Raw genomic sequence first — 15,224 nt, 5'->3', positions numbered from 1 at the left:
TATCTCTAATTAAGTTAAGTTAGTGTTGTGTGTGTGTGTGTGTGTGTGTGTGTGTGTGTGTGTGTGTGTGTGTGTATATATATATATATATATACATATATATATATACATACACACACACACACACACACACAAGTGCACCTTTTTAAAATATAGAATAAAATAAGATCAAACCTCTTCGGTTTTTTCATCACCAACAAATGCAATGTTAAAAAATGTACACTTACCTGAAGAGCACAGAGTAGTATAAATATTGTAAAAAATCACCACATTTACCTAAAAAAGTACACCTTTCCCATACAAAAACGTTAAGACAATATTATTGTTTCTTTCCCAGTTTTATAGAACATTGGTCTAATTCACTTTTGTAATAACTGTGTAATAATTGTTTGAAAATGTATTTTTTCTTACACCTTTAATAATATTGTGGAATGGAAATTTTTCAGGAAGATCATAAGACTTTTCTTAGGCAAACTTGAATACATGTAACAATGTTCTTTACTTTCTAATTGCACTATCTGATATAAAAAAATATATAATTCTTAAATTTGAAATACATTATAAAACTATAATTAAACACTTTTGCTGAGTTTATTATTAAGATTTTAGTGATCATGAATTGTAATGTATAAAATAATGACATTACCAGTCCATAAAACCCTAGTTGTCACGAAATACTGTATGCAACACTCTGAAATACATGTATAAATAATACAACGTTTTATTTTAAGTTAAATCAAAATATGAAGCATTGGTTTCTCAGTAACAAATGTCCCATTACAGATTTTTTTTATTATTATTTTAAACATAGTCTGCAAGTTAGGGAGATGTTTTTGGAGAGTTGGTTTCAAAATTGAGCTTTCTGGTATGCGAATGTGAAGGATAAGACTGCAGTAGTAGTTATAGCAGAGCAGCATAAGTAGCAGAAACAGCAGTAGCACCAGGGCAGCATTATAAAGGAATAAACACCAATCAACAGTATTTACCTCTGTTTCAGACCAATAAGGACCAACTATTCATAAGTGCTTTTTATTTAACCAATCATGTATGCACACGTGAAAACTTCTATTTTGTGCAAGACGAACACAGTACGGCTAACCCCCTAAACTACATATTCATGGCCAAACACCATTGAGAGAACTTATTTAACAGTAAAATGTTTTTTTTTTTTTTTAGGTTAACAGGTCTAGCCCTTTATCAGAGTGAATTTTATTTGTTCATATTTTAATACCAGAAATCGTGACATCCCTGTGTATCCCACCCAATCCAAATTTGGTCTCACTGGTTTACAGACTGGGTTAAAATTGGTAAAGTTAAAATTTCAACTTTACTTTCATGCCTAAGTTATAAAATTTAGTTTGTCATATGCTGTAAGATTTAAAACTGCCAAGGAGAATTTTCAAAAGTAACTTGCTTACCTTTGGACCCATTGTCACAGCAACAGCATCGGCAAGGACATCCACACCCTGTAGCATTAAAGCACGAACATCTGCACCAAATTTGATATCTTTTGCAAACCCTCTTCTTAAAGCTGGTGAAACATGGCGGGCAGCTGATGATCGTAATATGGTTGGTAAACGGTACATGTTATTTCTGAAAACAAAGAAAGCTTTCAAATAAAAATACATTACATTTTTCTTAATTGTGCCAAGTTGTGGATATTAATTTATATATATTATAAGACAATTAGTATAATTTCTGTGCTGGTATTTGATGTTTTAGTGAATCAAGGTGACATTGATGAGCATTAAACGTTATAATGGTCTTCTTTCACCTTTAAATTTAAAGGCTTTATCTTTCTCATACTTTTAATGTAGTTATCTACACAATTTCAATCAGTTTGTAAAATAAAAAACAACAAAAACATCTAATCAAACCTACCTCTTCCAATAACATACAATATACAAATTACAATACATGTGAATGTTTCACTAAAATGAGTTAAAATCTGAACTACAGACAATATGAGAAGTTGTATATCACATGATTGCCTCAGTATCTACAACTACAAGAACTCATCGAGAAAGATAGCCATTCCTACTCCTAACGCCATTAGTAACAATAACGCTAACATTACCCATTAGCAACTAAACATTATTGATTAATCTGTTTTGCCTAATTTTACATTATGGTAATACGTGTTACGAGACAATATAACGCTCACTCATACTAATAACAGTAATATTAATAATTTATAGTTACAATGAATTAGTATACTTATTACTACTATTACTACCATTATTAACATAGGTGTTGCATCATCATTGGATATTATTCAATTTACTATTAGTATTAATATTAGTACTACAGCCCACTGTATTATTATTTACTATTAATAGTACCATTTTTAGCGAGTGGAATTGGAAGTGGAACATAGAAGTTAGGTAGTTTTAACTTTGTGTAGTTCACGTGTGATTTCGTTCTTGAAACATCTTAACACTAACGCCGAGTAACAGTACTAACACTAACAGTGCGATTATACACTATATTACTTTGCTTATATAATTCTAATGCAGAGAGATTAAATTAGATTTTCCTAAGAAGTAAAATATATATGGGAAATGTTATTATTACCAATAAAATTATGGCCAGAACTTCAAAGGAGAAAACGAAGTAAATCCAAAAGAAGATGTACACTACCACCTCTCCACTGCACTAAAACTTACAATGACGAATTTTCCCGAACCACATGTCTACTTAAGACCAAGGGCCAGAAATAGGAATACTATATTATACATTATTTAAACGCATAATTTTCTAAGAAATATACTTAGTGTTAAACTTTAAGAAAGAAGAAAATAACACAAAAGATAATCTAAATATCATCAATATATATCTATTGTCTTAAATGTTAGTAATATTAGTGAAAACCGTTTTAAAAATCCAAGGTCATATGAAACATATGAATTATGCAAGTTACAGGGCGACTAGTTCTAGAACTTACTATTGTGCAGTTAGGGTAACACGTGCTCAGTTTAACTGTTATATTAAAAAGAACAAGTCTTAACAGAATAAGAATAATGTATTTGCATCCTTTATCAACTGCATTTTAATTAATTGTAAATCTCAGAATAAGATCCAACGCATAAAAAAAGTATTTCTCTTAACTTTATCTGATTTCTTTATTATATTCTCCTTACGTGACTCTTCGGTATTCCTCCGAGATCCCGATTGTGTCGCCAGTGGCGTTGTTGGGACTAAAGCGTGTAGATTGGAAAAGTAACTTTTGGACCCTATATTTCTCGAGACTCGTTCATAACGTTAGAAAAGGGATAATTTAAGATGGTAATTTTTCTTATTCTTCTATTATATGTATAGATAGATGCGTTTTGTTTTTGGAATTAGCATTTTTTAAACCAAATTACAATTTGAACACAGAATTGAACTTCTCAAAGTTAGTTACTAAAATATTTGTAGGGTAATACCAGTAATTCTAAATTTAAATTTAAAAAAATTTTAATCATTAATATTAATAATAATTGGTAAATGTTACTAATACAAATAGTAATAGTAGTACTTTTAGTTAAAAAGTTGTAGTTGTACAAATTATAGCTACAAATGCAATGTACAAGTATGTAATGTTAATTTGGACAATGATTAGGTGATGATAATGGCTAACAGTTCCAATTACAGATTTAAAGCAAACTAAATAATTTACTTAAACATAAAGGTTTCTTTAATATGCAAATATAAGTGGCTCTTTTAAAAACAAAGAAAAAACGACCAAAAGAAATCCTAAAGTTTAAGCCCATCTTTATAGCATACATTTCTTAACATGTTCGTGGCATGATTTCTCTGATTATGCAATAAAAAAGTAAAGCCTCATTATGAACTCTGTCTTAGATACTGCTAATTTTATGGCTTTATCTTACGTTTTATGACTGCATTAACAGCTTTCTCTTGAGTGCACTACTAATGGTACGTGACATCCTGTCTTTACCCATTTAAGCTTTGGCTGTCATGTGCCACTAGTGGTGCACACTATGATTTAAATAATAATAATCGAATGATCATAATATTTAATATTTTTTTCAGAGTAATTTTGCCATTTTTTTTAGAAGAATTATCAGTATTTCACAAAAAAGGGACATAAGATAAAGTAATCCCTACTGTGGATGATAATAGTTCTATCCTTATTTTATTACAGTTTTTTATTTATGAAAGAAGTCTCAGTTTGTTTGTTTTTATGCTTAAATTACTCACAATGAAAAATTTAATGCGAGTTTCTAGGTGTAATTTTAAAATAAAAAGTGATCTGGTCGTGTAATTTGTTTTATTTCAGTTGTCCTTTCAACATGGCATCCATGCTCCATCAGTAGTACATAATGGAAGACGTGGCTTTATTATAGCAATCCGTACAAAATAAATGCTTTCTTATAGGAATTTGGAGATATTAGGTGCAGTTATATCTTATGGGTGCTGTGTACTACAGGTAGCTTACGATGTCCAACAGAAAACATGCAAATGTACCACCAGTGGTGCACAATGTTGTGAACGTGTTAAATATCTGTACTCTCATTTCTAATGTGTTAGTATCCTACTAGTTGTAGCTTGTATTATTCAGAGGACCAGAGTTGTACACAGTACTCCAAATAGTTTCATCAGCATCAGTAATATATCTATAGAGGTTAAATAACCATCTTAATTAATATTACTTAAGAATTTTTATAAACAGAATTGAGAACTCTTATTTGCTCTTTTCACCACAGATATACATGTAGTCAAATATTTACAGGGCTTTAGCATTTTATCAACAATCACACTTAAATATCTATCAGTTTATGTTATACAACCCCAAAGCTTAATCTTCTTCCTTAAGAAGTTTAAGTTGAATCACTTTCCACAGTTTCTTTTACACAAATTTAGTACTGAAACTAATTTTTCACATTTTCTTTGATATTAGTGAGGCTGTCTAGGTGCTTTGGAATAATAGAAAAATTTTCTTTAAAACCCTCTCTTCCATGTATCTGAGTGACTTTAGCAAATTTGAAAATATTACTGCCTAAGGAACTACCTAAATTGTTGATACTACTATGGAGGTCCATAAAACATTCCCACAAGGGACTTTAATCCATCTGTTCTGATTCTTCCTAATAAATAACAAAATCACCATGTATCACCATTTTTTTCTTTATAGTATTATGTCAATTATCTTTCCACAACTTATCAACCAATTCAAGAAACATAATGATGTGCACTATCTTTTCCAAAGATTTCTGATATTTTAGATGTGCAAATTCTACAGCTAGGGTTGCTCTCATTCTTAAAAATAGCTTTATTAAAAATATTTAACTTAATAAGACAAACAGAAAACCCTTTTTCCTAAACCCATGGTGTGCACGGTTAGTTAAGTGACAACTTTTAAAACACTTCTAAATAACTACTTGCAAAAGAATTCAAATACTTTGCCAATAGTAAAAGTTAACAAAATCAAAATTTTGTAAATTTTCTTTCAGACTTTTTCTTTTAGAAAGCAGAGAACATATTATTTATTTTCTAATTAAGAGGAGCTTCCCAGTTTTAAGAGTCTCTAAAGATAACAGAACCTCTAATATTTCTTTAAGTATCTTTTAATTATATGATACATTACAACACGGTTGGGAAACTCAATTTAGAGAAGTTTGCTGACCTTGTCTGAAACAGGTTCTCCATAAACAGAATTTAGAGAAGTATCTTTCCATTTCTAAAGAAATTCATTTGTTATAATTTTTTTTCATAATAATATTCTATTTGTAATTTCCTAGGGCCAATATTATCCATGACTTTTTTTTTCAGTTAACATGGGCAGAAAAATATTCTGTTCTGAGCAAATTAAAATCCTTTTTATTTTCCATGCATCCACTATTACACTCCAAAATGGCATATTCTTGTAATTTTTGTAAGCACAGTGATTTTCTTGTTTTAATGTAACTTCTTTTATTTGTTTATGTAAGAATGGGGTTTTGGTTCTAATGGAATTCAGAAGTCAGTGATAACCTTAATGTTAGCACTTTGGTTTATACTTGAAATTCTAGTGTTCCTTGAATTTTTTGAAGGTCTTGTTCACATGATCTTTTAGTATGCAAGGGATCCGATGGCTATGTAATCAGTTTTCATTGATCAGCATAGTAGAACTGTTAATGCTGAATCATTTGTTGGTGTTCCATTAAGGTTTCCAGATTGTGTGAATGCTCAATTTGCAGAACATGTACATTTTTTCATGTTGATGAACAAGTCCTATCTTTGGCTTAGACTTTCTATTCTCTGGCTTGTACAGGCCTGAGAAACCCCTTGAATTTGGTCAAAGTGGGCTACTTCATATTTGACTGTTGTTCAGTCTGTTATTAGAGTGTCCAAATTCCCCTCTCGGGTGACTTGGATATTATTCCATTATTGCTGATGTTCATTTATTTCTGTCTGTTAATTTCACTGAATATCTTATGGAGGTGGTGCTTGCATCAAAGAGAAAATAAATCAAATTTGAAATTTAAAAAACTTATTAAATTGATAATAAATTGACATTACTAAATAAAAATTATTTAGCTGCAAAAATTCTGTGGCACAACTGTGTACAGTGGCACACAGTTTGGAAAGCACTGATCTATAACATCCTAAAGATACCCAAAAGTGGGACTTGGTCTTAATATTACATTTCTTAACTTATTTTTAACTCCTCACAACCTATTTGCTTTATCTCTTTTTCTACAAGATACATTTTTTTATTTTTACATACATAGGGTTGGAGACATCCAGATATCTATACCTTCAATGCATTACATATTTCCTTGGAAGGTTCTGTTCTTGTATCCATATAGAACCTTCCTACCTAAGACTTGAGGTGTGAAGAAGGATAACCACTGCTTCTCACCTGTTTTTTTTTTACCTGTCATGATTTCCTGATTGACTCAAATTCTCTTCAGAGGATTGCTTTTTATGTTTTTTCAGGGCTGTTTGTTGTTATCACACGTACATCAAATTGTTCAGAGGTCTTGCGGAAGAGGTTGTTTATACTTTATGATGAAACATATTTTTCAGATCTTGCTCAGACAACATGTACAAAATGGTTATTATAACTGATATATCTTGTTTACTGTGATGTACCCTATCACCTAAGAGTGAATTTTGTGTTTCTTCTAACCAAATTCAACATTTGACAATGCCTGTGGAATCCCTAAGAGATAAGTTTAATTACATTCCTAAAAAAACATGATCTCTCTTGTAACATGAGACTTCTTATTTAGGAAATTTTGTCAAGTCAGGATTCTTTTATGTGTCATTTTACCTATTTGATTGTGTTAAACACTATTCCCCTCCCCTCTGTACTGGGACTAAATGAGAGAGTGATGCCCTCTGGTATTGGACAGAAAATGCCATCTGATTGTGGATGATGCCTCATCTGGTACCTTTTCTCATCTCCATATACATAATTTATAACTCCAACCAGGATGGGGTACACTGTACATCTTTGTTTTCACCTTCTTTTACTTGCTTGTATTCCCATTGTACTGTTCTCATTGTTGAGACCATTCTCAGGAGCATCCAGTTATTTTCAATCCTTCCTTGGTGCTTCCTGACTTTACCAGCCTTTTTAATTTTGTATCATAAGGATCATAGTCCCAAACGTATGTCCAGTCCCTACTTAATTCAGATCTTCTCCACAGAGAATATTTAACTAGTAGGTATGGGCTAACACTTTAAACTCTGATCTTGGATAGTACATGGCTACTTAGATATCTCTTTACCACCAAATCCCCTTTACATTTTAATCGCAGCACTTCTAGGATGAAGAGGTACTCTGTTGAGAAAAGTACTTTCCACTTTGGTGTTTGTATTTTTGGTCCAGTCTTTTTAAGAGGCTGGTCCTCTCCACTCAGTTCGTACAGACAAATTCAGACCAACATCTGTTGCTTAGTTTCTGGATTCTGCTTTAACTCTGTTTGATCTCATCAAATAGTGTTGTTGTGATCTTTGTATGCTGTCTTTCCTGTTTGAAAGCTCATCATTCAGTGATAAAACTCTCTTTTATTATGATACTCTTTGGTTCCTTCCTCCATCGTAATATTGGTGTTCTAACGTTATTGATGTTATCAAGGGTAAGTCTACCCAATTTGATTTTCTTCTTTTAAAATTTAAATGAATTTCAAGCAGGTATTTACTTTTTTGAAATATATCTCCATCCACCCAGCCATAATCATGACATATGCTTTATGGTATTGTGACTGAAGAAAAACAACAACAAAATTTAGCTTCTTTAGTTTCCATGGTACTTCAGCAATAAGTCACATGGTAAGTGAGTGAGAGAGTGGAGTTTTTTTATTATTATTATTAAGATGATGTATGTAATGCTTTGCATCAAGGACATTTATAACCAAAAGTCACATGGTGGTTGACAGAACAAAAATGAAACTCAAGAAAAAAAGACTTACAGTATTTCAGAGGCAAATACCTGCTTGAAATGCATTTTAGTTCCAAACATTTAATTTTTTTTTCATTCAGGAGCTTCATCACAAACACTGTACGTATTTGCTAACCTCAGTCATGTCAAAGCAGAGTTACAACATACGTATCATTTGTTTAAACTAAGGCTATTTATCATGACCAAGAAGTTCTTAGTCCTGCTTTTACATTTCTACACCTTAAAATGTGTTGATGCTCATGTACCTGACTTAATAATGAGTTGGATCATCTTTCACCTTAGTAATATTTTAGACTTAGTATAGTATGGATTGTACAAGATGTCTAAAAGGTGTCTTATATGATTATAGCCCATTTGTTGACGTGTAAGGCCTACAATTAGTTCACAGACATTGGTAAACACAATGTTAAAATTTATTACAAAGATTGGTACAAGATGTATATAGTCACTCTTATGCTTTTCAAACTAAGTTATGGGAAGACAAGCATGGTTTGTTGTTGCATTAACTTAAAAGTCGTTGTTTCTCAGGTGAAAATGCAGTAGTTAACAACAATGTTTTGGTAATTGTTGAATGGTATGCACCCTTTTAAAAAATCAAAACCTAAACCCTTGTCAGAGTAACATTCCCCACACTACTATACCACCTCCAGCAACTTTTGCTGTCAAACCTCACAAGCAGGTCAGCTCTGATGTGCTTTTCTTCACATTTTCACTTACTATTAGAACAAGAATTCTTGAAATGTAACTTTTCGAACAATGTAAGTTTTTCATGTTATTTGTTGTTCAGTTTATGCTCTAAGCACCTTTGAAGATATTCCTGCTTTCATCCGAGACAGGTAGTTCATTTTTTTAGCTGGTTATCAACTGCTATATGAAAATTTTGATGACGTTCACAGGGTGTGATTGGTTAAACCCTGACCACTAACAGCAAGTTTTTCCTACTAGCAGACTTGTTTCTTGAACAGATAGTCATTCATCATCATACTTCTTTGTCTTTAAGAGTTACCTTTCTCACGTAGTTACCTGTCATTTCACATGATCAGTTTATTTAGCATATACAAATAAATGGAGCTTTTTACTAATGTGTGTAAATAGTCCTAGTAAGTGGTTGGTCAAAATATGACTCATCCAAAATGGAGAAGAATATTATTTGCATTTTTTTATTAGTCTTTTGGACTTAAGCTGCAAATAAAACTTCTAATATAAATTTAGTGCAATGTTTTTTTGTTCTTTCAACTTTAGGCTAATTTTCCTCTATAAAGTTTATTTCTAGATTAAATTTTTAGAAGAAAGTAGGGTATGGTTGATTTTTCTTGTCTTATCTTAGGCAGCTCTTGGAAGACGTCTTATTCCTTTGATGGATAGAATTCTTGTTGAAAGATTTGCTGCAGAGACACAAACTAAAAGTGGAATCATGATTCCTGACAAAGCTCAAGCTAAGGTTCAAAGTGGTACTATAGTAGCTGTAGGTCCTGGAGGCAGGAATGAAGTAAGTATGATCAGATTATTACAAAAAATTATTAGATGCAGAAACAAACATTATTTCAAAGGGCCTTTAAATAGTACAATATCTTGGTTGTTCAGCATGTATTGATAAAACCTAAAAACAGAGTAGTAGAATGTAAAATTTATTTACTGAATGACCATTTGAAGCATATATATAATAAAGTGGAGCTTTGTACAACCCCATTTCTTTTTTACTTGTGCTTTTAAAGGAAAGAATGAAGAAAATCATATGAAATAAAATTGTCATGCTAAATTTACTCAAGAGGCTTTAAAGTGAATTTTTAATCCATAAAAAGTTATGGAAGTGCTTTCTTTTTTTGCACTTTGAGATACTTTCAAATCTGCTTCTCTCTCAGTAGACTCAAAAACACCCATTGATCTTGTCATGTGCTTGCAGCTTGAACATAAATAACAAACAGCAAGTCATGTGATAACCACAATTGATATAAGGTTGTGTGGAACAGAATGTATCATAATTACATTTTGATATTGCTTTGAAGATAGTGTGATGCCACCAGAAATTGATTACTTTTAAGAAAGCTATGTAATTCAGATCATAAAGATGTGTTCAGATTGGGTATTCAGAATTTTCAAAATGGGAATATCCCATGCACTTAATTATGTTTGAAAAAAAGAATAGGATCATTTTGGGGCACCACAACCATCCAGGAAGAAACCTTCAACAAATTGTACTTTAGCTGTGGAAAAGCATGAATAGCCTTTTCACTCTTCAGCTACTTGAAATATGTGACAGTTGAATGGAAGGTATCACTGGAAACCTTATCTTAATGAACCCATACCCCATTGGCTTTACTGTAAGTTGTAATTTAGCTATAGTAAGCAAAGTATGGCATCTAAAATCATGTTAAAATCCATGAACACAAAGCCCAGTGGCAAAACTTGCTCCAGGCAACAGCATGCAACCTGACCAAAAAAGGACCATCCGTCTGGAAGTTTATAGAAATGTGCCTGAATAATAGGAACTTTCTAGAAATAAAAAAAAAATTGACTTATGGCACCTCCATATATATAATTTTCTTATTATTTCTGTAATAGGCACTACATACTGAAACATTGGTTGTCAGCTGTTTAAAAGCTATGTAGTTGTGGGTATAGGATGCATAATTAGCAGCAAATATTAGCTGTTTGTAAACAAGTTCAGTTTTTTAAAACTTACAAGAACTGATGTAATGTTATTGTATTAAAATTTTGTATTATGTACATAGGCAAATGAGGCAATTTTGTATATGAAAAGCAATCAAAAAATGTTTGATTTCTTTTTGACATCATTTAAAAGTTATTGCTTTTTAATTTATTCAACACACTATGTTTTATATATTATCCTGTATAAAAACTAGTTGAAGTTTATGTTACAAAATCTCATTTCCCCTTGAACACGCACAAAAACAAACATAATGATTGTCATGAATTTGGATGGGGACCTAGCAAGCGTAAAGCCAGTGATATGAAGTGAATGTCTGGATAACAGATGACCAATGGGTGTACAGACAGTTTTAGTTTTTGAAATTATTCTTGATGTGTATATTGAAAAAACAAAAACCGAAACCTTGCATAGAGCAGTAACATCTTGTTTGTTAAATATATATTGTAGGTAAATTTGTGAACATTTTCTTAATAGAATGTTTTTTTAAATACATCTTTTTCAGTTATAAGATTCCATTATTCAACTTGTTTGTCTGTTCTTAAATTAATTCATAAATTTAAAGTTCACAATAAACATAAGATTTTGACCTAAGAATCTTTATGTATACAGTACATACACTATTTGTGTAAGACATGTGCATTGATAATTCAATGTTTGTGTAAATCTTATAATATGTGCTTTTGTTATGACTAATTTAACATCTGTTTACAGAAAGGAGAAACCATTCCTGTGAGTGTTAAAGTTGGTGACAAGGTCTTGCTTCCTGACTGGGGAGGTACAAAAGTTGAAGTTGAAGAAAAGGTAATGGTTATGTCTTTCATAACAAAAAATATAGTTGGTTCTAGAATGAAAGGTATTTTTATAGTTATATAAAAAAAAACGTTTAAAATGTAGATTAATCAAAATATTTAAAACATTCATTAGCTAAATGAATATTCTTTAAAAAAAAAAATCATTACTAGCGAGTGAAGAGCTGAATATTTAAAGATAGAGTTTGAATGCCAGACACTGGCAAAGCATTAAAAACCAGTAGACCTAACATTTGTTATAAAAAAAATCATCTTAGAATGCATGATCACAACCCGTTTGTCAGGATTTTTTCATTATGGACATCAAACCTAAGGTGTAACTAGATAGGACTGAAGAGGTATTTTTACATATCTCAAACCTGAAATTAATAAAGAACAAATTAAGATGAATGTGAAATGAAATCTGAAGTGTAGCATTTTTTCATAATCAATAGAATATTAATAATAAGTAAACAAAAGTTAACACTTCCTCTTTTTTGTTTGTATATGTATCATTTAAACTCAAATTAATTACTTGTAAAAATTTTATGAACACATGCAGTTCTTTTGATTGATTCATAATTATGAACTAAACACATTTTTTTTCTTTTTGTTTCCTAGGAGTATTACTTGTTTCGTGACAGCGATATCTTAGGAAAATGGGAAAGTTGAACAATAAACAACTTAGCTACATATCTTTTACAGTACAACAAACAAAAAATTAATGTAAATACTATTAAGTGTCATGAGATAAATATGAAATATTTTACTAAAAATTTAGAAGAAAAAAAACCTAACAAACTAGTCCACATAAGCCTGAGACATGTGTGATCCATACTCCTAAAATTCATGTTACTAAAAACTGTTACTTAAATATGTTAATCGATTTGCTTTTACGTTTGAATAAAATGCCATAATGTAGTATAGATAAGAAATATTATTTTGTTGTGCCTTTCACGTGTACATGTATTTAAAGTGTTTCACAAAATTTTAGTGCCACAAACAACACATTTCTTTCTGTAATTGCTGTGTACTGAGAAGTACTTTAATCTCAGGAAATATACGACTATGTTCAGATGTCTTTTTTTTTTTTCAACTTGCTTAAGCACAAATTTTAATGTGTGTTTGATTTGAAAGTACATAGATTACTACAGAGTGACAATAATAAACTGTTCAAACTTGTTTTGAAACACACTTTTAATGAGATGAGGTATCTTACACATTTCTCGTTGATCAACACTACTTCTTACAACGTTATACATACAGATGGATAGTAATAATCATTCCCAAAATTTTGTACTTAGTAAGCCAAAGTACACAATTAAAAAAATTGAACAAAGATTCAAAACAAGGTTAGCTTAGTCAGGCTAGTGAGTAATGGATTTAACATTATAGAATATCATTCTTATTATAAATTCTTTATTGTGAGAAGGATACCTGAAGATGACCATAGTTACGGTTGAAAAATTCGGACATCATGTTTGGTCTGTGAATATCATTGTATGAAGTGTGATTCAGTGTGTGTAAAAAACATTGATTGCAATTGATCCACATGTATATAAGAACAGAGAGAGAGAGAGAGAGGGGATGCTAGAAACATGATCCAGACAACAAAAAAAGGCTTAACATCACTAGAAGTGGGTGGCCTGTGTGCTTAATACTTTTGGGGGGGGGGGGATAATATGTATGTGTATGTCTGTATATATGTAAAAGAGCAAATGCTTCCAAAATAAATCAACTTAAATGAACAAAGCAAAAAACAAACCCATCCAAGACCTAATTTCCCTGGACTTCAAATATAAGTTGCCTCATACTATTAAAATCTAAAATGGTGGCCTTCACTTGATTTTTTGAAAATAAATAATGGGATGAATTATAATGAAAGTTTCTAGTGAGTTAGGTGTTACAAATCCGTGAAAGAGGGGTATTAAAATATTAATACAGAAAGAATTCCAGGAAAAAAACAACGTATACAGATGCAACAGTATAAAATATTGAGCACCATGTGAAACAGTATATATAGGTATTGTTACATCTCCGTTCGTTAGTTGATTTTCCGTAACTTCGTTCCTACGAAACTTTAACGACACAAGTCCTTTCTTAATAAAATTGGTTTATTCTTTCCGATTACAACTTTACGATACACTTAATTTCAACAGTCGCGCTATAACAAATGCTATATCTCACGTGGCCAACAATATTTTGTCCGCATACATTCAATTACTCATTACACTGTTTTCCCGTCACGTTGTGACCATCTTATATATACCAGACTAACACATATCTAGTAAATGCTATGGCATTCTTGAAGGAACAGGATATTTCTAGAAAACGGGTGGCGTGATACTAGTCACGTGACCTCGCTGACGCAACAGTATTTTTTTGGAATACTACCATTGTTCAAATGAGAAAAAAGCAACTTCATGTTAATAATGAACTATTTTATAAAATGATGTATGGAGCACTGTAGAATTTATTATGATCAAAGAAGGAACCAATTACATCATAATGAGAATTATTATAATTTTTACTTGCCCTGTACTGTGGGTTTCCAGTAAAAATAAACATAAGAGCATCTAGACTATACATCAACCTTGTATGCTTCTTGGCATTGCTGATGAGATCTTTCACTCATTACCAATTAGGGCTCATCAAGATGGCTAGCAGTGAAACACACATTATGTTAGCCAATTACAACAGGTACCTATTATTATAGCAAATGTGGTCTGTTGGTTGGTAGTATGTGTAACATTACCTCACAAAAGGCTGATTAGTTTTGCAAATTATTTTCTACAGACTTATTTTGATGTAATGTTAGACAAATTACTGATCTATAGATCATGGTTTACCATCATAAGGCATTATATATCATAACAAGGAACCTAAGTTTTATTGACATTTTTTAAGATGTAGTTAAAAGAAATCTTTGTAAAATAGATTGAAAAACTAAAGCTTGTTTAATGTGACCAACTGTAGAAATACTACTGTGAAAAATATTGGCTACAAAATAGATAATTTTTTAACTTGGAAAACACAAAATTAATAGTAGTGAATGTAAAGAGACTTTCTGGGATTAAGATTATGAAGTGTCTATAGAGTTAGCAGTAAACCAGATAAAGAGGATAACATACCACCATAAACCTTCTCCACTTCCTTCAGGTCTTGATCTGAACTTTTGAAAGCACTTGGATTTTTTTTTCTCTCTTCCAAACTTGGGACTTCTATTAACATTACTCGTCTGTAAAATTAACTGTAACTGGTCATAATTGTTTCATGTGTTAAATGTTAATAATTATGTACACAGCATGGTCACAAGTAAATAGACACCTCCTTTTCAGAAAAAATGAAAATTTTCAGTCATATTCACATG

General features: G+C 31.2%; 2 protein-coding genes across 2 annotated transcripts in view; one reads left to right on the top strand and one right to left on the bottom strand.

The window, feature by feature from the left end:
* The window catches only part of LOC106460230 (60 kDa heat shock protein, mitochondrial-like), a 17,656-nt gene extending 14,962 nt beyond the window's left edge, over positions 1-2,694 (bottom strand). The window contains exons 1-2 of the mRNA XM_013919915.2: positions 2,575-2,694; positions 1,419-1,593 (exon numbers count right to left, since the gene is read on the bottom strand). Coding sequence (XP_013775369.1) covers positions 1,419-1,586 — 168 coding nt within the window. The 5' untranslated portion in view covers positions 1,587-1,593; positions 2,575-2,694. The remainder of the gene's footprint in view (positions 1-1,418; positions 1,594-2,574) is intronic.
* Positions 2,695-3,089: 395 nt separating this feature from the next.
* LOC106460229 (10 kDa heat shock protein, mitochondrial-like) lies at positions 3,090-12,785 on the top strand. Its single transcript, XM_013919913.2, has 4 exons — positions 3,090-3,285; positions 9,723-9,884; positions 11,778-11,867; positions 12,476-12,785. The coding sequence occupies exons 1-4, from the start codon at positions 3,283-3,285 to the stop codon at positions 12,524-12,526; spliced, it is 306 nt and encodes a 101-aa protein (XP_013775367.1). The 5' UTR covers positions 3,090-3,282; the 3' UTR covers positions 12,527-12,785.
* The last annotated feature ends 2,439 nt before the right edge of the window (positions 12,786-15,224 follow it).

Source organism: Limulus polyphemus, unplaced genomic scaffold (genome assembly GCF_000517525.1).
Source record: "Limulus polyphemus unplaced genomic scaffold, Limulus_polyphemus-2.1.2 Scaffold731, whole genome shotgun sequence".
NCBI lineage: Eukaryota > Metazoa > Arthropoda > Merostomata > Xiphosura > Limulidae > Limulus > Limulus polyphemus.
This window is presented reverse-complemented; position numbering and strand designations above follow the sequence as displayed.